General features: G+C 37.3%; 2 protein-coding genes across 3 annotated transcripts in view; one reads left to right on the forward strand and one right to left on the reverse strand.

The window, feature by feature from the left end:
* Positions 1-24: 24 nt before the first annotated feature.
* On the reverse strand, positions 25-16,000 carry dnaaf5 (dynein axonemal assembly factor 5). Its single transcript, XM_026214489.1, has 13 exons — positions 15,416-16,000; positions 14,380-14,564; positions 14,068-14,192; positions 13,536-13,654; positions 11,018-11,250; positions 9,912-10,142; positions 6,571-6,714; positions 6,242-6,410; positions 5,516-5,663; positions 4,705-4,855; positions 4,288-4,444; positions 3,438-3,629; positions 25-440 (listed from the first exon to the last, which is right to left on the reverse strand). The coding sequence occupies exons 1-13, from the start codon at positions 15,945-15,947 to the stop codon at positions 301-303; spliced, it is 2,526 nt and encodes an 841-aa protein (XP_026070274.1). The 5' UTR covers positions 15,948-16,000; the 3' UTR covers positions 25-300.
* Positions 16,001-17,049: 1,049 nt separating this feature from the next.
* The window catches only part of prkar1b (protein kinase, cAMP-dependent, regulatory, type I, beta), a 48,591-nt gene continuing 40,341 nt past the window's right edge, over positions 17,050-25,299 (forward strand). Inside the window, exons 1-4 of one of the 2 annotated variants that reach the window (XM_026214535.1) lie at positions 17,050-17,215; positions 17,734-17,924; positions 22,341-22,511; positions 23,654-23,745. In XM_026214535.1, coding sequence (XP_026070320.1) covers positions 17,751-17,924; positions 22,341-22,511; positions 23,654-23,745 — 437 coding nt within the window. In that variant the 5' untranslated portion in view covers positions 17,050-17,215; positions 17,734-17,750. The other variant, XM_026214527.1, reaches the window with a different exon arrangement.

Consider the following 25,299-nt stretch of genomic DNA (forward strand, 5'->3'; position numbering starts at 1 on the left):
GAAAGGCACATTTCAAACAATTACTTGAAGGAAAATTCATTCAAATCCGTAAAACCATCTCAGTGAATGTCTTCATGAACAATATGGTCATATGTGAAGTCATTCAATACAAAACACACAATATTATTTAATATTATATGTATTTTACAATTATAATATAATAAAACTTTACTGATGACAAGGGAACAACAAACAACAACAAAAAAACTTTAGTTCAGTGAGATTATCCATTCACACATTTTGTGTTCTTGTTCTGTTCACATCTGTATAAAGCACAGTAAAGAAACCGTATGGTCTCTGTCATGTGTATTTCTGAGAGGAAGAGTGAATGTGCTGAAGGAGTTTATAGCAGTACTCAGGGCTGCGCTGTTTCTCTGTCACAGCCTCCGTCTGCTGCTGTAAGAGACCTCCATCAACCTCACTGGCCTCTTTCAGAACCTCTGTGACAGACAAAAAGACAAGGACACGTTCACATTTGCTTATTACATCAAAAGACTAAAGTATAGCAGAGCCTTGGTGCAGCAGTGGTAATGGAGTTTTAACTTCACCATCCCCATCCATTTAAAATGTAATAAAATGTCAGATTAAAACTTTATAAAAAATACAGAAAAAACATTAATATTATGAAATATTATCACAATTTAAACTGTTTTTTTTTTTTTTTTTTTTTTTTTTCAAATGTAATTTAGTCCTGTGATCAAAGCTGTATTTTCAGCATCATAACTGCGGTCATATTTCCACAGGAGTCACATGATCCTTCAGAAATCAGTCTAATATGCGGATTTGCTGCTCAAGAAACATTTCTGATTATTATCAACTGTGAAAAGAGTTGTGATGCCAGATATTTTTGTGGAAATAGTCAAATACTTTTGTAACTTTTTTTTCAAGATTCTTTGATGAAAGTTCAAAAGAATAACTTTCATCGTTGTATTTAAAAAAATTATAATTGCATGATCACTAGCACACACACTGTGGTCATAATTTCATTATGAGCGGTCACTTTGATCTCTCTCTCTCTCTGGATCAAAGTGACAATTGATAATTACATTTTCTGACCACAATTAATTGGTCTATTGATATTCTCCCCTTCCACCAACTCTGATAAATATGATTCTTTTGAATGTGATTATTACTCAAATGCAAAAGCATCCATAGTTTTAAAGTTACAAATAATAAAAAAAAGAAAAGAAAACCTTTCAAAGTCAGCTCACCGATTAGAAACAAAGAAAAGCTTATAAAGCTCATGTGAGTTCTTTCAGCAGTCGTGTGTTTGTTTTGGGTATTTGGTTTTATCCTGATTTGTTTGGTCGGGGATTTACTTTTATCCTGTGCTTTATACTTTTATAAGCACTCCAGAAAACAAAGTTTTCTTTGTGTTAAGATACGAGTGAATTTCCTCAGTAACTCAAGCACAGTGCTTGGAATGAGGGATTATGGGATATGGCAAGTGGGGTGTTATAATGGACATTAATCAGATCTGAGGTGTCTTTGAAATACAAGACATGTTTGAAAAAAATCAAATAAATAAAATACAAGATGAGATGAGATTAAAAGGAGGAAAACAAGATCAGTGCATCTAAAATTGTATACTGTCTGAGCAGGTGCTACATTTGAATTCAAGCTTACTTGATAACTCTTAAAAAGTATTTTCTATATATTATGAATATGGGTAGTATGAATGAAATTCAGACGTACTACATCTGCTATGTTGTTACTGTCACCCATGTGTCCACTGAACGCGCACTTCAGAATCTCACTTCAAGTAGAGGTCATCCGGGTACATTTCGCCTACTGTTTTACGAATACTATTATCTAAGTCAAACTACTTGCCTCACATACTGTTTTGTGCATACTACATAGTATAGAAGTGCGATTTTAGATGCAGCATCTATTTTCTTTTTCTATAATGCCGAATATTGCTGAAAATAAAACCCTTTGGTATAATACAAAATAGGGCTGTCAAGTGATTAAAACTGTATTGTGATTAATTACATTATGTGCCGACAAATGTATTGAATTAATCACAAATTAATTGCAATTTGGGATGAGAAATGACCTCCCCCAAAACATCCTTTAAAATCATTATAGTATTAAAAGAGACAATCCTTGAATAGACATTTTAAAAAAGTAGCTTTAGAAAGTTATAAAGTCAGAGTTGCGAGATATAAAGTCGTAATTCTGAGTTTCTTTTCTCGCAATTGCGACTTTACATCTCGCAATTCTGACTTTCTTTTTTTTTCTCAGAAATGCGAGTTATAAAGACGAATTGTGAGATATAAACTCGCAAATTCTGAGAAAAAAAAAGTCTGCGAGTTTATATTTAAAAATTCTGATTTTATAAGTTTGTTTATTTTATATTAAGTGGCGGAAACGGCTTCCATTGTGTGTCCCAATTCGTGTACTTAAGCACTATTCTATGCCATGTAGCATAAATAAGTTCATTCACACTGAAAATTCCAAAAGAAAAAGTACCCTTTAAATACCTGGCACTTAACCGAAAAAAATTATAATTTTGGAATGTTAGACACTTCATGCACTCAACTGTCACAACTTTAAATATGTGCTGGAGGGGGAGGGGCTATCAGACTCAGATTATGAAGGACAAAATAACTTTATATAATTCATAAACTACATGTTTGAGTACGTAGTTCATCATTCAGGGTGCAGCTACTGTCTCACAGAATCAATGTCTCACTTGATTTGTAGCATTGATTGTAACTATTTTCATTTGTGAAATTGACCAAACACAAATAATTTATTGACAATATTCTAAAATGTAACAATAATAAATGATTGTTTTCTCAACCTGTATTTGCAACTGTGCAGATATTCACGAAAAAAGCTCTTGCTCGTGTGATATCACTCAACCATAACATATGATATAAACAAACATAATAAATCACATGAAATTCACACGTTAAATCAACAGCCCTAACACAAATGCACTGACTTCACATCAGGATCCTGGTTACCCGGTCAGTGCGTAATTTGTGATATCGACCGGATGACTGTACATTATGGCCTATTTACTATACATACCTTTTCAACCTCATTTTGGGGGTTCAAAGCTTAGTAAGGAGGTATGAAGGGTTTCTGAACAGTACTGGGTGTGCGAGTGCACTAGGACTCATTGACACAGGATTATGGGAAGGTGTTGACAGCCCATGACCCTGCTGGAGGCAGGCCAGTAGCAGAGGAGCGTGTGATGGATAGAGTATTAAAATGCAGGATTAATGAGGCTCTTTGAAGTGAAGAACAGGGAGGATCAGAGAAGTGGATCATAGACCATTAACACAGACCTGAATCACTTCCTTATGCAGCAGGAAGAGATTTATCTTAGTGTCGACATGAATATAACTGTCATCAGTCACAATTCAAGTCAAAACATCAGAAGATTACAGCAGAAATGAAATATCGCAATCAAAAAAAGTCCTTACCGAGGACTGAATCCTGGATTTTGGTGTCGGGGTCGTCCATGTAGAGCAGCAGCTGCTGGAACAGGAACTCCAGGTGTGGGCGGCACGACTGCGTGTCATAGTTCTTCCCCACAGATGAAAACCACGTGCTCAGAGACTTCAGCGCTTCGACACGGACGTCTTCACTGCTGTCATCCACACGCTTCAACAGCTCTGAACACACACAGACACACTCATGAAAACATCCCCAGCCTCACACACACTGAATCATGAAAGTGTGCAATAACAACAATTATTATACTTTTATTAGACTTTTAATAGGCTCTGTGCACTGTCGCATATTAATAAATGTCTGGATAATTTGTTTTAACCAGGATAGAAAATCTACATATACATATATATGCTGCTTTATTTATCAAGGGTTGTCCCATAAAAATTTAAGAAGACTGAATAAAATAAATTAGAATGAAATGAATATCTTGAGAATTTGTTCATTGAGCTGTTAACACACATTCATATGATGTTACTGTGGAAAACAGTGACCATTTGTTACACTTTTTAACATTGTTAGATGCATTTCAGTCTATCATTTTTAAATAACATCTTTAAATGAGAAATAATAGTGTTATTTCACCATTCACACAACTGAATAAAAAACAGACCTTAGAGCAGATGTCCTGCTTAATTCGATGCAATGAAAATAGAAGTACAATTTATTCAGCATGTGACCTTTTGACATCTAATGTTCTCAAACCCTGTTTTTGTTTATTGGACTGTCCGATGAGAACTGAACGATCCACACTGCACTTCCATGTCTGTCACATAAAACATGCTGCTCTGAATCAGTCTTTCATTGCTGAGTTGAGTCTACCTGGATAGATCTTGTTGAGTGAGTCGGCGCTGAGCTGTTGTGCTGTGAGTCTCAGCAGTGAGTGAAGAGATCTGCAGGCCAGAAGACGAGCCAGTTTAGAGTCTTCCTCCAGCGCAGAGATCAGCTGTGTACTGAGAGTCTCCTCCACCGACAGAACCTGAAACAACATCAAATATATACACTAAATCATCATCCACTTTTTAGTCAAATTACAGAACTTAAAAACAAGATGCTGTTTCTTGCTGTATGCTATATGTGTTCCTGTGGCTCAAGTGGTAGAGCGTTGCGTTAGCAGTGCAAGGTTGTGGGTTCGATTCCCAGGGAACACATGTTAGGTAAAAAATGTTAGCCTGAATGCACTTGGATAAAAGCGTCTGCTAAATGCATAAATTTAATTTTAATTTAATTTATTATTACTCGCTCCGCTGGGAAAGCTGCCCCGTGCAGGACAGCTAAGAGGCAGCTGAGAGCAGCGGTCCTGACAGCCGCGGCAGATCGACCCGAACGCCACACCAGATTAGGAAGCAACAAATCCTGCAGGACCATCTCCATGTATTCAGCAAACCCCCTAAAGAGAGAAACGACAGCAAATATGACGGACGAATGTCATGTGACCTGACCAGCTTTGAAATAACCTTAAATCAGTAGGGCAATTTTTCTGCAGCATATTTGCTCGAAGAAATTCCCCTTGGGAATTTCCAGTGATGTCTTCGATGTCTTCCAGCGACGATAAGAGGTAGAAATGATGACTCCTAACATTTTATTATAAAATGCCTGTGGTGGCTTTCCTTTCACTCTCCTCTTATTTCACTTTGTAAATCAAAGGCCCACATGAAACGGAGGAATTTGAGGTGAACAGTATCATACACCACATGAAAAGAGGGCTACATATCTGAACGGGACTATCCTGACATGTTACTATATTGGGATAATTATGAAGGAAAATATTTAGATCCATATCAGGCATGACAAAAGATCTCCATCTTTGAAATGCATTAATCATTGCAATGCTGCATGTTTATCCATGTATTTAAGCAGTGGTGGGATACTGTAAAATATCAAGTGTTCAAAAGCTCAGCTGTGTAGTAGTTAACCCTTTCCTGCTCTCTCTAACGCTGAAAGCAAGCTTGGTACATGAATATTTCATCAGGAGCATAAACATATTCTGGAATGATACAAACTGCACAATAACTCCATGAGGTTCAGGATCTGTATCGGATGAACTGACCCCTGTGAGTCCAGCGTGTTGCTGGCGTCCAGCAGTAGTTTAGACAGCATGGTGAAGATGTGAAGTCTCATCTCAGGGTCTCGACTGGGTTCAAGGCAACTCCTCAACAGAGGCAAGAGGGCTGGAAGAAACTCTCCCACCACTGGACCTGAAGGAAGACATATAATAGGAGAAAAAAATAGAGTGAGGATGTGAACTGATTTAAAGTTGTAAATTAAACTATTTTAAATAGATTTACTCTGCACTACTATATGCATTTTGCATTTTATTTGCAAATATAACTTTTTATATTATTACATTATATTTCGAGGAATATTTATTCCACTCATAGTATTTTTTTAATTATTAAAATTTATTGATTTTATAAAAAAAATAAAAAATAAAATGACAATAAAGACAATAAAGACATTCACAATGTTACAGAAAATGTATTCTATTCATCAAAGAATCTCTAATAATTTTTTAAATCTCAGTTTCCACAAAAGATGCAGCAACACTGTTTTCAAAATTGATATAATCAGCAATTTTTCTTGTGCAGTGAACATAATAGAATGATTTCTGAAGGATCACGTGACGCTGAAGACTGGAGGATCACAGACACAATTTACATGTTAAAATAAATGAAAACAGAAACATTTTAATTGTAATAATATTTCACAAGTTCTTGCACTTCTTTAATGAGTTTGGTTCTTGTTTTGTGTGATGCTTCTCTTTCCACACACTCACCGGACTGCACGGCGATGATCTCCAGCTGTGTTTTCTGAAGGGAGTGACTGGTCCAGGTGTGATGGGAGTCAGACAGCCACTGAAGCAGATCTGCCATGTGCTGCCGGTACAACTCACACGCTCCACTGAGACCCTGCGCCTCACACAAACACCTCACACACTCCTCTGCCTGAGAGAGAGAGAGAGAGAATCATCTTCAGGTCATTGATGCACTTGAAGACCCTGCAGTGACTTCATTATAATGAACCCAGATTGGTCGTATCTATTGTGTATAGCAGAATCTGTGTATGGGAAAGCTTCATTTACACCATTCGTGTGTGTGTCTTTACCTTGTTGTGTTGTTCCTTCTGCGAGGCGAGACTCTGGACCGACACCAGGACCTTCAGCAGCTGCAGACTGATGACCGCACAGTCCACCTGACACACACACAGCACAGCGTCCACACACACCAACAACTGATCCAGATACAGCGCCTGAGAGACAAAACCAAAACAAACATTTGAAACATTTCACTTCACCACATTTTATTACTATTGTTTAATATTAACTTTGTCATTTACTCCTTTTTGTCCTAATTTTCTGTTATACACACAATCACACACACACATATTTATACTGTATTACTCTTGACTATATTTATCATTTACTTGACCTATTTTGTATTACACCAACAAATGACCAGGTTTTCATGCCAATAAAGGACACTACTACACACTTGTAAGCTCTCTGACCTTGTAAAGCAGTCTGAAACTCACTAAAGCTTCTCTTTCCATCAATCTCTGTTGTTTTCCTGTCCCACTGCATGTTTACCGTCCCTTAAGACCTCTGTGTGTCTCTTTCCATGCAGTGATCACATGTCTAGACCAAGTGGATCCTGACACTGTTTCCTCCACTCAGCGCGTCTGTCATTAACAGGGCCAGGATGATTAACCTGCAGGTGTTTTCACTGGCCGACAGGAAGTGTGTGTGGGGGACACATTTACTACTACATTTAGCACCGCAAAGAATTACGACTTTCTCGTTTTATTTATGTTCAGGATTAGAATATGATTTATTCATGCAGTTAAATACGTTCAATAATTAAATAAAATAAGATTAAATACAATGTATAAAGACATTATTAGGGTTATGCACAGGTAAAAATAAAATAAAATCATTATTACGTACTGTAAGTTGACGGCTTGGTCTTAGTTTTGAAATCTATATAACCCATAATTATTATAATGAATGAATTACAGATCAAGAAAAGCTTTTTTTCCATTTAATAATGGTAATAAGGGGCTTATTTTTTATGAGCAGATTTCTAGATCGAACTAACTCTGGTAAAACAGAAGCATGTTCTCCAGTTCATGCCTAGGGCTATCAGAGGAGTGACCGACAGGTCTGACAACTGCTTTAAACCAGCACTCTCTCTGCCTTTCACATCCGTCTGCCTCTTCTAGGCCATAAATGTGCTCCTGTCTCCACAACGGCTCCTCAGCAGACGAATGTCTCGTCCCAACCCGTCTCCAGCTCTGCCTTTTTCAGGACAGAGGTGAGCAGGCCTCAGCTGTCCGCTACCATATGTATATGTATATGTATATGAGTTTGCCTTTCTTTAGACAGCTGCAATTTACAATCCCATAGCAACACCGAAAACGAAACACGGAGAGCTAGTGCTTCTGTTTTCCATGTCCTGAAGGCATCGCAAATCCAATTCATAACACATTACACAAACGCACACCTTAACGTTAAAGACACACGACATCTAGCAAACACTCAAAGGAGGACTGCAAGCATGTTATTTCCATGTCTTGTTCCTACATGGTACTTTTTACTTGAGATGGTTTTGGAAAACAGACAGCTGAAAGTGTGCTGACAACACGGACATCAAAGAGCAGCTTGACATCAAAGGGTGAGAGTACAGGAGAGATCAGAGCATCTGCCTGAGTTCACTCAACACTGGATCTCACTGTCCAGTCAGAGAAAACACCAAACAACAGAGAGATGCATTATTTACTGTGGACATACTCCAATAATCACTCAACACTAAAATCCACCCTGACCATCTCCTGAAACCAAGAACTGTTGTTTTAGTAGAATTTTTGTAGTAATATGACTTTTATATTGATTTTTGTTTATATACATTTCTATACGTTACTAAACTTTAAGCTATAAATATACACACACAAAGCTTACTAACACAACTCAACACAATAAAAACATGATAACTTAACCACTTAACTGCCACTCACAGTTTTGAATATAGACTTTATAGTGCATGACTCAAACGTACATTTTTATAATTCATGAATGAAAACATTTTGTAACATGTTATTGATGAACCATTTACATGCTAATGCAATGTCTGATTTTAAAATGGGTGTTTTCAGTTGATAAATAATTTCTGATTATTTCTAAAATGTGAAGTCTTTTTTTTTTTTTTTTTTACAAAGGTCAGAACTCCTGTTATAATGTAGATTTTTTGAAGGTGCACTTGTTATAAATTAATCGATTACTTTTCCTACATAATTTTTTACAAAAAACATTGGTAAAAAATATATTTGGGAGTCTTAGACCTTTACAACGATATATAGTTTGTCAAGATTAGATTAGATTTAATTGTAATATAGTGAAGTAAATGTGTGTGTGTGTGTGTGTGTGTATGCGCTATAAATATATATATATATATATATATATATATATATATATATATATATATATAAACATTAAATTTTTATTACAGTATTTTTGCTAACATATTCACATTCTATCTAATATAAATTCTCTCTCTCTCTCTCTCTCTCTCTCTCTCTCTCTCTATTTCATGTCAATTATTAGCTACTTTGATATAAAAACAGGATCATTTGCCATTTCCCTCCATAAAACGGACAAAAACCACCTCCCACTTCCCAGTCAGAGGTCCTGCAACATCTGCGATGGTCTGTGTCTTTATAGTGTGTCACCATCTCACAGACAATGCTTTTGAAGACATGTTATTTAACGGAAAGAAGCCTGAGATGAGATCAAGAGATGAAACACGGAAAGCTGGCCCAAAGTATGGAGGACTGTGGTGGACACGGGGGCAAAATTAGTCATTTTACTTTTAGTGCTTCTAATTACACCACAGAGGAAATTCCTGCAAAGCCCTCAGGGGTGGTGACTTGGCACCGGCGAGATAGCAAACTCCAAAAATAAAGTGTTATTTTTGATATCAAAGCGGGACGAATGTGGGTTGAGAGGAAAGTAGGGCCAGACTCACGGGTCTGGGTGGGATTTTTCCACTCGGCCTGACAGAGATGCATCCTAACACATCTGACATGTATGCAATAAAAGACATTCTTCAGGAAAAGTAGCTTTGAAAGGCTTAAGTGGAAAATTAAAGGAGCCAATAAGCATGCAGATGGTTATTTTTAACAGTGTAGCTTATCTTTTTATAAAACTGGGGCCACAATTTTCACTGGGGTCACTAAGTGACTGTGCTGTAGATCATAGTGGTCATCAGTGGCCAGTGTTATTGGTTGTCTGCATAACTGCACCTCAAACGGGATGAATTCCCATTAAAACAACCAAAATGGGTGAATCTGATTGAAAATACATGAATACTGGTCTTTGCCATCACTGTGTGAACACTCTTTGGACACCGAACACTCGAGAGCAGGTAGAAAGCAGAAAGCTCATCGTCTCTCACCTGTTGGGACCCTTGACAGACTTCAGGGTGTGCAAGTGTGTCTCCAATTTTTCTCAGGTGAGGCTGTAATGCCTCTCTTGAACTCCCTCTTAATATGGCCCCCAGAATGGTGAGAGGAGCCCAGGGAGAAGCAGACGAGCAGGAAGTGAAGTCTTCAACATGAGGCAGGAGCAACTTGAGATAAACCTCTGCACTGACGAACGCTCCCAAGAGCTTTGCTGACTCCAAACACTGTCGAGAGAGAGAAAGGTTCATACATATCGCTTTAAAAATCAAGGCAATCAAAGCTGATAGTAATAGATGTTTGGCACTACATCCTATATTTTTATTTAGCTCCAGACGTGCTTCTTCTAAGCTCTTTCTGATCGATGCATGTTGCTTCTCTCGCCAGATACAGACGTAAAATACTGCATTACTTAGCTTAGCTTGGTAACTTTGTTTTCTGCTTATGATGAGATTGCTTTGATTATTAGATGTTGTTAGTAAATACACACAAAAAACATTAACATGTATGTATATGTGTGTGTGTGTGTGTGTGTGTGTGCGTGTGTATGTATGTATAAATATATATATATATATATATATATATATATATGCAGGAAAACTCCTTTCTTCCCAAAAAATGTGTTCCTTTCCCCCACTTCCTTCCCTTTGCCCAGCTCACTCAGAATGGTCATTAGCAAAATATAATGTTCTACATGAATGCAAGTGATATCAACTGCTATGCATCCTTTACTCTAAGATTTAGATGATTAGATTGAATAAAATAGTATACAAATACAATAAAGAATGATTTGTAGAAAAAAGTGAAAAATATAATTTCATTCTGCATTCTAAACATTCTAAAGAGAATGATTTTTTTTATTTATTATAATTTTTTTTATCAAGTTTATACATCTTAAGGTACTCTTATAGTAGGTAGAAAAGATTACAGTGAAATAAAAAACTAAATGTTTTCCTAATAATATTTAACACTTTCATAATCATTTCATTTTTCATGCCTTTATTCATGAACATACACAGCTGCCTTCTATAATTACATCAAAGTCCTGGTCTACTCCATACTGCTTTGGTGAAATGCGGCTCCTGATTGGCTGTCTGGTTACCTGAGCTCTGACGTCAGTTTCGGGGTCTGCGCAGCTGTGGTACAGCACTGTGAGCAGAGACTGCAGGTGTTGTGTGCAGTGATCTTCAGCATGCAGGAGCAGAACCCGCAGCAGCTGGGCCGTCTTCACTCGCGTCTGCACTAACCAGTCACCAATGTCCCGGGCCACAGCAGGAAGCAGCTTCGACAGATTCCTCACCACCAGCTCCCTGCAGCCCAGCCCGGGACGCTCTCCTGTACGACAGAAAGGACAAAGATTGGCTTTATTCCCTAGTTCCCATGTACACTGCATTGTTTTAAACATACTTGTACACTACCTAAATGTTCGGGATCTGTAAAAATTAGTGCTGTCAATCGATTAAAAAAAATTAACTAATTAAATCGCACAATTTTTTAAAATTAATCGCGATTAATCGCGATTAATCGCAATTAAAAGACTGAAACTTTTTGGATATGTAAATGTAAAATGTAAATAATTAATGTAAACTCAAGACAAAGAAACTATTTAAATTCAAAATATGATTGTTTATTGGAATTTTTGTTTAACTTGTAACACAGATTTTCTCATGTAAACAACATACCTGCAATAAACCATCAATATCCTCCAAATTAACTGTTGGCTTGAAAGCCATATTTATTACAGAAATAAAAACACAGGCATGTAAGTACCATTTGAATTTCAAAACAATCAATGCCAATAAAAAACAAAAATGATTTCCATGTTGAATTCTAAGTGGACTGCAAAAAAATTCCAAAGTATAGTCATTGCCAGTGCTTTAAGTGGGCCGGTATGCACCGGTACTCAGTACCGCCACTTCCAAATATAGCTCTTGAGCGTACCGCCACCTCTCTGTGCGCCCAGAACGTGCTTGTAGCGTACCGGTACGCTCATTTGGACATCTGTTTTAATAGAGGTTTTAATCTTTTTGCCGATTTTCAGAGCGCCCTTCACAATGCAAGCTTCCTAATTCATCCCACCCAGGGCAGAAACTACATTACGCATTCACCCTTAAGTTACACAAGTGAATAGCGCATGTGTCGCTTTCCCACTGTTAAGTGTCAACAACTCAACGTGGCCGGAGAAGGTGTGTGAAACTCGTTGTGAGTTATACTAAAGCAAAATCTTGAGTATTTATTGTCTGATAAACATTAAAAACTGTCTGCGGAGGTTGAGTCGTCCTGCAGCCCCCGCTGGCTGTACATTGGCTGCAGCATCTTTTTTCTAAGTTCTAAAAAAATACCGTAGACGGCAAGGCACAAATTTAGATATTCATTTATCTAATTAATCTATAGCCTATGCCTATCTTTTTGTCCCCTTTTTGTTTTAAAGCTTGATGAAGAGAGAGAGCGCAAGTTGCTGCAGCTGAGGAGGACAGTGAAGAACGCGTACAGGAGTGATTGACAGTTCGCGGCACTGTGTACAAAAAATACTCCGCTATACAATTATTTCTTTATTTTCGTTTAAGCTTATTAACGTTAGCGTTACAGAAAGGACTGATTTACGCACTGTTACAGTCATTGTTTTTTTTTTTTAAACAATGACATTTGAGTTCATGATTTTAATGTTGCTGTTTCTTGTGGCAGACTAAATGATGAGTAATGTTTCTTGTGGCAGACTGTAGAGTAATCCGGCAGAGTTTTATACTGAAACTTTCCGTCTAAAAGTCCTTCCTTGGTCTTATCCATATTTCTTTGCACGTTGAACACACATAGGCCACAACTGGAAATAAAAAAACCTGCAACCGCGTTAATTGCGTTATTTTTTTTTAACGCGTTAAATATTTCAAATTAATCGAATGCGTTAACGCGCTAATTTTGACAGCACTAGTAAAAATGTTTATGTTTTGGAAAGTAGTCTTTTATGCTCATGTTTATTTGATTAAAAAAATACAGTAATATTATGAGACTTTAACTGTTTTCCATTTGAATATATTTTAAAATGTCATTTATTCCCATGATGCAAAGCTGAATTTTAATGCTTCATTACTCCAGTCTTCAGTTTAACACGATCCTTCAGAAATCATTCTGATATGGCGATTCGCTGCTCAGGAAACATGTCTCATTATTATCAATGCTGAAATCAGTTATGATGCTACAGCATATATTTTGTAAATGAATATTTCTTGATGAATAGAAAGACGAAATAGAAATATTTTGTAATGACGTGACATCTAGATAACCATACTTTCACATTCAGGTTATCTTTCTGCCCTCTTTCTATTTTCTTCTCAATAAAAGTGGAAAAAAGAAAAAGCTACCATCCGCCACCCCACAAGCTTCTTCCTACTTTCACTTGGAGATGAAATAAACTTCCACTAGATCAGACCTGTGGGGCTTTTATTCTAGGACATGACAGTTGAGCAGGGGCTACAGGACCTCAAATGTTATTTGAGCGTTTCACCTAATGTTTCTAATATCATGTAGACATATTTAAGATATCTAATGTAAATGTACAGTATTTAGTAACCATAAAATGTATTTTTAGGAAAGAGAGACATTGTGTTATTAGTTTGTCCTACCTCCAGATGTGTAGAGGGCAGGAGCAGGCAACCGAAAGTCCATCTTATCCTTCAGATCATCCTCGTTTTCCTTCTCCCATTGAGATCCTACTTTTCTCCATAAGTCCTCAGCAAGAGACCTGAATGAATTTATTAGGAATCACAAAATCATACATTTTGTATAAGAAATGGCTAAAGAGAAAAAGGAAATAAACATCACAAATACACTTTTTTTTTTAAAGAAATAAATTTTTTCATTCAGCAAGCATTCAATTGATCAGAAGTGACAGTAAAGGCATTTATAACGTTACAAAAGATTCATTTTAAAAATCAATGCTGTTCTTTTAAACTGTCTATTCATCAAAGAATCCTGAAAAACATTACATTTTAAATATATATTTAACTAGAAAAATATATTAAAATGGTAATAATATTTCACAATATGACAGTTTTTACTGTATTTATGGTCAAGTAAATGCAGCCAAACCCAAACTTTTGAAAGACAGTCTGTACATCTACATGGAATTGGACTAGTTTCCATGACTGTTTTCACCTGATTTCAGGGATCTCATCGCTGAGGCTGCTCAGAAGCAGCGGGATGAGCTTGTGGAAGTAGGAATATCTGTCGGGCAGCCGGAGAAGCCAATCACCCACGACTACAGTAACAGTTTTCCTCACCTGAACATATTAGCACAACAATACAGCATTACCACGTGGGGAAAACAACACCAACGTGCTCTGTATAACAGGAAGCATATTTCATATTTAGCAGAAGAATTTCTTGGAAAGATACCAAAGACAAGCCATTTATTAAATAATGCATCAATCAATTATTGATTTTACAGCTAAGCGGCTGCCAGCTCACCCGCGGAGAGTCGTCAAACAATCTCTGAGCCAAGTGGGACAAAACGTCATCTACGTTCCTGCCTGTGCTGTGCTGAATGACTGCGCCGATGGCCTGTGTGACACAAACTCTCACTTGGGAGTGCTGGTGAGAAATGGTCTGCAGCAGGGGCTCCAGGAGACTCTCAGCCTGCAGGTGGAACTGATCTGGGAAAACAGAGACAGAGATAAATAAAGTTCCCCTGCAGTTTTCCACCAAAAAAAAAAAAAAAAAAAAAGCTCTAAGATTTAATGTTTAAAAGCAAAGATCATAAATATTAGAAATGCAATTTTACTGTTTTTATATGACATAATAATAATAATAACCACTACATTTACACTTAGTATTACATTATTTTACAGCTCAACTGTGTTATAGTGATATTTATTTACTGAATTGTTTAATTGAATAATAAAAAAATAATGAATGAATTTGTTCTTCCTGTTTTTCAAATAATGCACATACAGTTCAATAACTGTATAGTTACAGTTACTTACACTTACCATCAAAATACTTACATAGCGTAAATTTTCTCATGATACTTAGTTTTTGCTTTTAGACCCTGACTATATGGATAATATATATATATATATATATATATATATATTCACACACAAACACACGTGCACAAGAAACAAAGCATCTAAAAAATTATTTAATTATGTAGAAAACAGATTTCTAAATTTGGGAAGATGTTTGGCTCATGTTGTATAAACCATATCACAATCTCAGGCATTATTAGAATTAAAAAATACTCACCAACAATTTTTTACTCTCATTTGAACAAGTATTAATTTTATGTTAATTTTATCATCAGTCTGGCCATGTTACCATGACAACCAACAACCGAAGCCAAAACGTTGCCACTTAACTGTATAATGAATCCAAACGGACATATTACTCGACCTTTATATATATATATATATATATATATACACACACACACACACACACACTACACTGTATCTTGACTGTCTTTTGAACCATATGAACAGCTTGAGGGCCACACTTAAGTTACCAGGAATACTCTGTGCAGCACTGATGACGCATCTACAGCTCTCTTTCTTGACTTCAGGGAAGGGATCAGTGATGGTTCTCCGCAGGATCTTGATCATGTCCTCCAGGAAGGGGGCCAGCTGTCTGCCGCACAGCTCCAGCAGCAGAGACAGCGTCTCCATCAGAGCCAGCCTGAGCTCCTCCGCCGGTTCCAGGGTCTCCTGTCCCCCGAGCCTCTGCACCAGCGCCGGCATCAGGTAGGGCAGAGCGTCTTCTGGTCTGGGGACAGCTCTGATGAAGCCCGTGAGGATCTGGATCACCGTGTCTCTGCACGTCTCCGAAGGATCTGACAGACATTTCAGCAGCGCCTTCAGTAAACCGTCGAAGAGCTCCTGCAGCGCGCCGCTGGACAAGCGCTGCTCGACGGTCTCTCTCTTCACCGCTTCTAGAGCTCGTCTTCTCGCGCTTTTGTTGTCCTCGTTTAAACAGTTCAAATGGCGAGCCAGAGATTTTAAAACATCCGCTGCTGCTCGCTCTTCACTGGCGGCCGCCATTGCTGCTTCACGTGTGTTGTACTGTTGTTGTTGCCTGTTGTCATGGCGATTGTTGCCACTACGACTGTAGATTGCGACAGCTCAGATTGATTTACGGTCGATGTTCATTCTAAACATTTTCAACTTTATTTTACTTTGAGTCCGTGAAAAGAGTAAGTAACGAGTAGGTTCAATGCTATTAAATACAGAATTAACATACAGAAAACATACGACCTTTTTCTAAAGGAATAATAATAATCAAATGTGTGCGCCCACATGCTTACAGTATCATGCACACACACACACACACACACACACACACAGAGAGAGAGAGAGAGAGAGAGAGAGAGAGAGAGATTATATATATATTCTTTCGATTTCAGCATTTATATTATTTTTTATGTACATATATTATTATTTTTGTTATGTACTTTTATATAACTTAATAAACATATGTGTTTGTATATATTTCAAAACCATTATTATTTCAAATAATAGATGGGTTGATGGACGGACGGACGGACAGACAGATAGATGATAGATGGATGGATGGATCAATGGATGGATGGACGGACAGACAGATAGATAGATGATAGATGGATGGTTGGATGGATGGATGGATGGATGGACGGACGGATAGATAGATAGATAGACAGATGATTGATGGATATACTGACAAAGCTATAAAAGATGAAGCACATTAGAATGATTTCTAATGAAATGGTGGTGGATGTCACATATAGTTTTTTTTTCTTTAAATTAGTAGCTATTCATTAGTTTTAACAAACCACGAAACTAATTTTGCCTCCATGCAATTTGAATAATCACATGAATAATGTAAGAAAAATCTGCTTTTTATTTCCTAATCATGCATTTTTTATGTTCCATAGCTGCTCATTGGAAGAAAAACTAAATCGATATAAGCACAGTCACCTCTGCATATAAATGTGTTCAGTCACCAAACATCAGTGTTAGCAGAGTCTGTTATCTCCAGCGCGTGAAAGCATGCGCGCAATTCTGCGTGACGCACAGACCTGCAATGACGCGGATTGGCTGCAGCACCCTATCATGAAATAAATAAATGATTCTAAAATGAAAATATCAGTCTCAACCCTTCAACACCCTACGTAACAGTTATATGATTTTTTTTTAAATCTTTTAAATTACGTACTTTATTGAAGAGTAGCCTTCTAATGTCAGCGTCCAATCGGGTGGCGGATTGACGTCACACAGCAGGACCAAACAAGCAGCATCCCGGAGCGCGAGCCTTGCATCTCCGCCTCATAACGGTAAGACAACTAAACACCAAAACGCTGTGACACATGCCACGTTTTTTTGCTTGATATACCCACAGAAGCGGTGTTCAAGATAATAAATGGCTAAATCTAAATTATTCACCGCATAGATTTGTATTTAGAAACGAATAAGCGGCCATAAAATCGTAAACAGGTGATCTCTGAGTGATGCTCGACACACCGACGCTCTGTTTTTCACGCACGACTGAATGCGGTATCTGTTTCGTGAACGCATAGGTTGAAATTGCGGATTAAAGCTTCAGTTGCCGGTGTTTTTTGGATGGTTGATGGGAATTAATGGCTGAAGTGAAATGTAAACGTGTAAATGGCCTGTGTCATAGTCATAATGTCAATCTGCATCTAGGCACTGTGTTTGTGTATTTGTATTGACAGTGCATGCATATTGTGGATTTCATTAGTAAGTCAGCAGGCAAGCTTATAAATACACACAGACTTAAAGAAAGAATATCTCTCTTCACCCCCCCCCCCCCATTCGCTCTTTTCTCCTGCAGCAGTGATAGAAGATAAGATGGCCACCTCCTCCTCCAATCTGGAAGAAGATGAAAGTCTGAAAGGCTGCGAGGTTTTCGTGCAGAAACACAACATACAGCAGATCCTCAAAGAGTGCATCGTCAACCTGTGCATCGCCAAGCCCGAGCGGCCTATGAAGTTCCTGCGGGAACACTTTGAGAAGCTGGAGAAGGTGCGTTACTCTTCACTGTATTTGCTCTGCTGGTGGCTGTGTTTGTAGAAGTTGTACATTTGCATCGGAGAGGGTGATGGTTAGGGATCTGGGATGTCGTTTCATTTCCATGGAGCTGGAGAAACGGAGACTGAGAGTTATTGAGATCATTGCTGTCCCATTTGACCTAGCACTTAACCTCAGGATGCTCCGGGGGGATAGTTTATGTAATTTAAGTATCGTAAATTTCTTTGGAGAAGAATTTGGCTGAATGCACTGTGATACAGTGTTAATAAACGTCTTCTCCTTCTTTCAAACATTCACGATCATTAACTGTCTTTGTACTAGTGCTCACAGTGAGTTTGATGTTCTTTTTGTGTCTTAATTATTGACAAGTGCAGCACAATAGATAGACAGAACTAATTGCAGGTTTTGGATCGAGGAATCATTGGTTTCCATAGAGCTCCTTTGATCGGTTTCTTGTGCAGTTGCAGACTGTGTGAAATGAGTAGACGCTACGCCTATGTACTATATCAGGATCTGTGAAAAATCTATAAAGTTTGTTTGCAAGTTTTAAAATGGATTTTGGATTTAGTAGGGCTTTACCGAAACCAAGCATGCAACTCATTATATTAATTTAGAATGTACATTTATTCTCAACCTTTTTGAATCTGAGGCCCCAGACTTTCCATAACAATATTCAAAGGTTTAAGGATAATGATTTTTAAAAATGGTTTACTCACAATTTCTACCTGATTAAATACTTAAGAGCTTATCATAAATACAAAAATGTATATGGCATTCTAAGGATTTAAAAAAAAAAAGAGAATATTTTTGTGCCTTTTCCAGGTCTACAAATTACACTTTTAAAATTAATTCAAATTAAAATAAATTTAATCAGTTATGGTTTGATTATTTATTAAGAAAATACCTGTTAAAATCTTGCATACTTAGTAGTGTGGGCTAAGGCAAGTATTACTGTTAGGATATTATTTATATATAACCAATCATATAAATAAAAAATAACAGTTGCACAGATGTAGAATATGAATAATAGATTGGCCAAACATGCACTACTGCTCAAGAAGTATTTAGAACATCTTTGTCCTATTCCACTGATTATGTATTTACACAATACCTGTTGAAATATAAGCTAATTGGTAGTGTTAGCTGAGGCAAGTAGTACTTTTATGATACCTCGAATCATGTTATTTTTATTTGTATTTTTGATGAGAGGTGTGTAAAAAATAAGAAAACACACTGAGCCCAGACGGTAGTGTACTTTATGTAAGAGGATCTTTAATGAGCTTGAGTTGTTCAGTACTACGTATAATCAGCGTTCCCGTTCCCTCTCAGCTGACAATTAGGAGGCATGCTGGGGTTTTTTGATGTTGTTGCCTAATCTCGGACTCTGTGTTCTGATCTTATGAAAGTCACAGCAGTCATTTGTTTAGCTGGAGGTGCCAGTAACTGCAGTAACTGAACATCTTCTTTGATCATGTGCTCCAGGAACAACAGGCTTTTTCATACGGGCAGACGCTTTGGGCTCGGGCTTTTGTTAGGAATGCGTTTCTGCTGAGCTACTGTTGGTTTAGGTGGAGCATCAAACAGCCGAAGGGATTGTGTATTCATAAGACGCAGCACAAGATGACGTCTGTACCTGTCGTCTCCTCGTGATGATAGCGTGTGTTTTCCGCGTTATTTAGTATCATCGTGGATTGAGCTGCTGGGTGAATGCTGTTTACTGACCCACTTGCGTTTCACTTATAGATGGGGTTTAATTGCTCACACATTCTCTCTGTCTGGCACCTTCTGTTCATGTAGAAAGATGGAAATGCACGGGTTGCTAAAGGATATACACCCTTAACACTGTGTTTGTCCTCTTTTCTGAATGTTGTGTCTGTAAAAACTGTGCCGGATTAAAATCTTTATGTAGGGCACAAGGCAACACGAGGAGAATTATTTAACGAGAAATAGAAATTATTAGTATTAGTAGGGATGAAAGATTTGCATGTCAGCTAGACCAATATTTGGCCGATTTGAGATTAGCATCAGGTAATAACGTGTCCTCTTGCTTATGTACCAGTTGCATACTAATGCCAGTATATGGAGGTTAGCCACAAATATGGCCTGTTTTAGCTCAAAGATTTTTTATTTATTTAGCAAGGGCACATTAAATTGATCAAAAGCAACGGAGACATTTATAATTTTAAAAAAAGTTTGTATTTTGAAATAAATGCTTCCGTCTTTTTTTTATTCATCAATGAATCCTGGAAAAAAAAATTATGGTTTCCACAAAAAATAAAATAAAATAAAGCAGCACAATTGTTTTCGACATTAATTTTAAATGCTTCTTGAGCAGCAAATCATCATTTCAGAATGATTTCTGAAGGATCATAACCCTAACACTCAAGACTGGAGCAATGATGCTGAAAATTCAGCTTTGATCACAGGAATAAATAACATTTTACAATATATTTAAATAGAAAGCAGTTATTTTGATTTTAATCCATATTTGTGGATTATTAATATTTCTTTTTGTGCAGGGAGATCAAATTGAGAAATGTTTCTTTCATTAGAAATTGATTCAGTCGAACTGATTCACAATGAATTTGTTTAGTTTAGAAGTTTAATATTGGGGGCATTATTGTTGATGAATAATTACATATCTTAATAAAGAACTGTAAACAGCAGAACAGGTGACAACAGCAACTGTACTGCAATAATGGAAAAGAAAAATTATGAAGGAGATGACTCCCAATTTTTTTTTTAACTGGTTTAGTGAAATAAAGCATCCAAATGGTCCAGTGTACAGTTTTTGTGGCCTCCGGTCCACAACTGTCATTCAGATATGATGATAAATCAGTATCTTTTGCAGATATGTGTGACTGTCCAACATTTTTGGTCATTTAAATTCAAACTTAATTTGATAAAAGTGTGTATGATTACAACCTCATATTTCCATTGTTTGTATAGACACTAGTCTAATTGTGTGTGTGTATGTGCTCTCAAAGTATGCTTTAGTGTATGTGCATCGATGCATTGGTGAGTGAAATGATCTTAATGGGCATATTGTCTCATATGTTTTCTGATTTAACAGATTTCAGAGTTCATTTGGACTCTTTCAGTGTTATTTCATGGAAAGGCCTGTTGATGGCTGTCTAAAGCTTTGGAGAGAGAGCATTTGTGTGTGTGTGTGTGGCATGTGCCCAGCTGTTCCTTTGCATCTGCCTGCCTTCACTTTGGTATTTGCGCCTTGGGATGTTTTAGAAGGAGACCATGTTACAAACACTTTATCTTTTAAATGCTGTAAAAGTTTTAATTGTGAAATTAGACTGATATTAGGTTTATAGGGGGCAGAATACTATAGAGCAGAGGTGGCCAACATTTTTACCATTAAGGACCTTAATGAGAACTGTGGGTTGAAAATAACTGGCACATAATATTAAAATATATTAGATGTGAAATGTAATACAAAAACAAACAAAGAAATAAAATACAAATATTATTAATTTATAGTCTCTTCATTTTTATGAAAAAATAAAATGATAAAACAAACAAACAAAAAAGTTTATACAAAAAGGATATATTGGAAACGGTGAATGGATGGTTTATAACTTTAATATACAGTATGTAGGATAGAAAATGTTTGACACACAAAAATGTTACTTTTCTGCAGATAAAATCAGTTAATAGACATTCAGCATTACGGTATAATTTTGCCTAAATTTGCCTAAACTGTTACAGCACATTAAAAATATTATAACAGTCTTCACATTGACCCACTATAATGAATATCACACAATATTGCGCATAGTATAGTGATATAATGATATTTCTGTCAATATCAGCTCTCTCTCTGTTTGATTGAGAGATATCAGTTCATTTATTTCCTTAAAGCCCCCCATCATAAGTTTATTTTTCGCATTCATTTTCACAATAAATGACTAGATAAAGACTAAAACATTTGGTTGTTCTATATATACAGTATATATAATGTATGTGTCATATGTAATGTGTTTTTCTGTTTTTCACCACATATAATATACAGTAATAGTATAGTACAGTATGACTCTGTGTAGAGCCTACAGTCTCTGGCTAGTACACACACACACACACACACACACACACACACATGGTTTGTGCTGTGGCGTGCAGCTTTATTGTTCTTCCCTCTTTCACTGTCTCTCTCTCTGAAATCTCAGTGCTGTTGTGTCTGCTTTCTGTGCTCACAGTAGGTTTCAGTCTTTTAGATTTTATGATCTGTAATAGTGATTTGTAATGGTAGCTTCACCCTCTTAGCGTCCACTGTTTTCCCACTGCACAGATTTTTGGGTGTCCTGTGCGATGGGAATGAAAATCCAGATGGTCACAACCCTCTCAATGTTTTCAGATGGTTGTTTAATCATACGTGGCATTCACTTCCTCTCTCCACAGGAAGAATGCAAGCAGATCATGGCCCGTCAGAAGTCCAACTCTCAGTCCGACTCTCACGATGATGAAGTGTCTCCTCCTCCTCCAAACCCGGTGGTGAAGGCTCGGCGCCGGAGAGGTGGGGTCAGCGCCGAGGTCTACACAGAGGAGGATGCCGTCAGCTACGTCAGAAAGGTTTGTGTGGATTATATAGCTGTTGTGGTTCTGAATAAAACTGCAGTTACATTTGCATTATTTACAAGTACGCTATTTAGGGCGTTTTGGATTTGTCTCCGTCGCCCCGTCAGTAATAGGCCAGATTCACTGCTCTTCAGTATACACATTCACATCACATTTGATTTCCTTAATATTGAAACAGAATATTGAGCAGAAAGTAACACAGGACTGGATTTTATTCAGTAATTTAGTAATGAAAGTTGTTTGCATTTTATGTAAACAAGGATGAATGTTATTTTAGTATTATGCACAATTATATTGTTATTAATATTTTTAATTTGCATTTTGTTATATTTAGTATACTTTTATATATTTTATTTTTTCATTTTCATTTTTTTTTTTACTTATTTTAGTTGTAGTAATTTTGCTATGTGCTTTTGCCATTCTTTTATATTCTTATTTAGCTTTGATTTATTTTTAATTCAGTTTTAGTGAGTTTAGTACTTCGGTTTAAACCTAAGTATTTAAATTATTGAAAAGGCATGTTTTTTTTTTTTTTTTTACATTTAAATGTTTCATATACCCCCCCACCCCAATTAATTTAAATGAATGAAAAATATTTTGATCTGTTATAATGTTAGGTAGCAATAATGGACTGATAGTTCATGAATTAGTGGTGATTGATGAGGCACACTTGATCATTTTCTCAACAAACCCAAAACTCTAAGCATTAAACACTGGTTCATAATACACCCTGCACCATTTGTGCTATGAATGTGAAAGATTCCTCAAATCATAATCTCATTGAGGATTGTTATTAATTCTCTAAGGCAATACAAATTATGATAAAACTGGTGAAAGGGAGACCAGAATATCATAGAAAATTGAGGTTGGGATCTTTTAACTTGGACCAGTAAGGAAGCACCTACTGTAGCAGCACCTTATCAACTGCTTAGTAATCAGCATGAAAAGTGATTCAGATCACATTAGCAACTAGCAATATCCTCAACACTCTAGGATCTTCATGGCAGCACATTTTTCACAACACAACGCTCACTATTCATTGAGGAAACATGAAGAAATTTCAAAAAGCTAGGAAAAACAAAATAATTTCTTTGTTTTGCGAGTGACCGTCTACTTGTTGTTTTCTTTGGTTTTAGGTCATTCCAAAGGACTACAAGACAATGACCGCCCTGGCCAAAGCCATCTCTAAGAACGTGCTGTTTGCCCACCTGGACGACAACGAGAGAAGGTAAATGCACGTCATCCGAGGTTGTTTGTTCTCAGGTATATAAGTATATAAAGTTTGGGTTTCCTGTAAATAACTGAGATGTATGTAAACACAACCATATTAATGTTCTATTTTTAACTTAAGTGTTATCAGAGTTACCAAAGACTTATTATATTTGGCGGTTTTGAGCCGTCGTGTTTTCTTTATGCACGCTCTTGAAGGGTTGCCATGTCCACTTATTATGAGCGACACTTATTAAGTGTCTCTGGGCTTGTGGTTTGGACTTCCCCCATAAAGCAATCCAGTTTACGGAGTTAATAAAGTAGGCAGGTGCATGCCTCAGTATATTATGGTATGTGGCTTATTTCCAAGATAACGCTTTTAGATTTGAGTTTATTATGGCCTTCTTCTTATTCGTTTTTTTTCTTGCAAGATCTGGCAACACTAATGTGTCAAAACATACCCTGGGATTTCTTGCATTGCGCATACAGAAGAGAGAGAACTCTTAATACGTATATAAATATGTTTTTAACCTCGGATCCAGACACACTGCGTAAAATGTCTGTAAATGCGGTTGTCAATAGTCATTTCAGTTGCTCAACGCAGCTGTCACTCCTGTGTGTTACTGAACTGTGTGTACAGAGCAAGATTAAGCACTGTCTTTGTTATGAATCGGCTTGTTTCTTGTTGTCAGCGCTGGTCTGGTGTGTGTTCGGCGGGGGGGTGAGGGTGTGAGTCGTGTCAAGAGGGGCTCGAGAGTAGCCACTGTATTCGCTCTGTTGATCTCTTCACCATGGAAACCCATGTCGAAATAACCATGCATTGTGTCTGAGCGTAGTGGAAAGTGTGTTTTAATTCGGGTGTAGGGAAATAGCGCTGCTCGGATTGTTTCATTTTGGCTTCCAACTCCAGGAGATGCCACAAACCCTAAACAACAACGAGGAGAAAAAAGCCTCTCCCAGTCCACCAGGAATTTCGCTCAGGTTGTGTACGGAATACGGTTTCACTGCTGAAGAGAATCCATTATCCACACAGATCCACCATGAAGGGAGCAAACTCTCAGCTTTCTGCTTTCAGAGCCTCTATGAGAACATGCGAAACGGCCCAAATCCATAAACTCCCCAAAACATCCCGTCTGCACTCAGCTGGAAATTCACCACACTTATCATCAGGCTCTCTTGCCAGGGACTGCAGATGCACGTTATCGGCTCTTAAGGTTCTTGGCTGTTGTGAATATCAGCATTTATCAGAATTACAGGCAAATTAAGTTGGAAGAGACTGATTTTGTGCAGTGCATCATCTGAAGGCGAGGCATGGCTTGTCATTTCTCTTCTGAAAGCTCCAGAACGCTCTTCATATTTCTGATTCAGACTCGTGGGGAACACTAATGTTGTTTCCATGGTTATGGAGTCTTGGCTCCTGGCGACGGTCTCACACGATGTCCAATTATCTGCATGTGTGTGTCTGCGATGCTGTCAAAGCAACAGGCTTGATGTGGTCTTACCGAACATGACTCTGCAGTATCTGGGAAATGACAGGATAATGACTTTATGTCAGGATCTTTTCATTGTTTTA

Source organism: Carassius auratus, chromosome 3 (assembly GCF_003368295.1).
Source record: "Carassius auratus strain Wakin chromosome 3, ASM336829v1, whole genome shotgun sequence".
NCBI lineage: Eukaryota > Metazoa > Chordata > Actinopteri > Cypriniformes > Cyprinidae > Carassius > Carassius auratus.

Excerpts from the sequence above, each read along its gene's own strand:
- dnaaf5 (XM_026214489.1), bottom strand. The coding sequence starts at position 15,947 with ATGGCGGCCGCCAGTGAAGAGCGAGCAGCAGCGGATGTTTTAAAATCT. Across the intron at positions 6,411-6,570 it reads AGAAGGAACAACACAACAAG|GCAGAGGAGTGTGTGAGGTG; the intron begins GTAAAGACACAC and ends TCTCTCTCTCAG. Across the intron at positions 3,630-4,287 it reads ACTCAACAAGATCTATCCAG|AGCTGTTGAAGCGTGTGGAT; the intron begins GTAGACTCAACT and ends GTGTGTGTTCAG.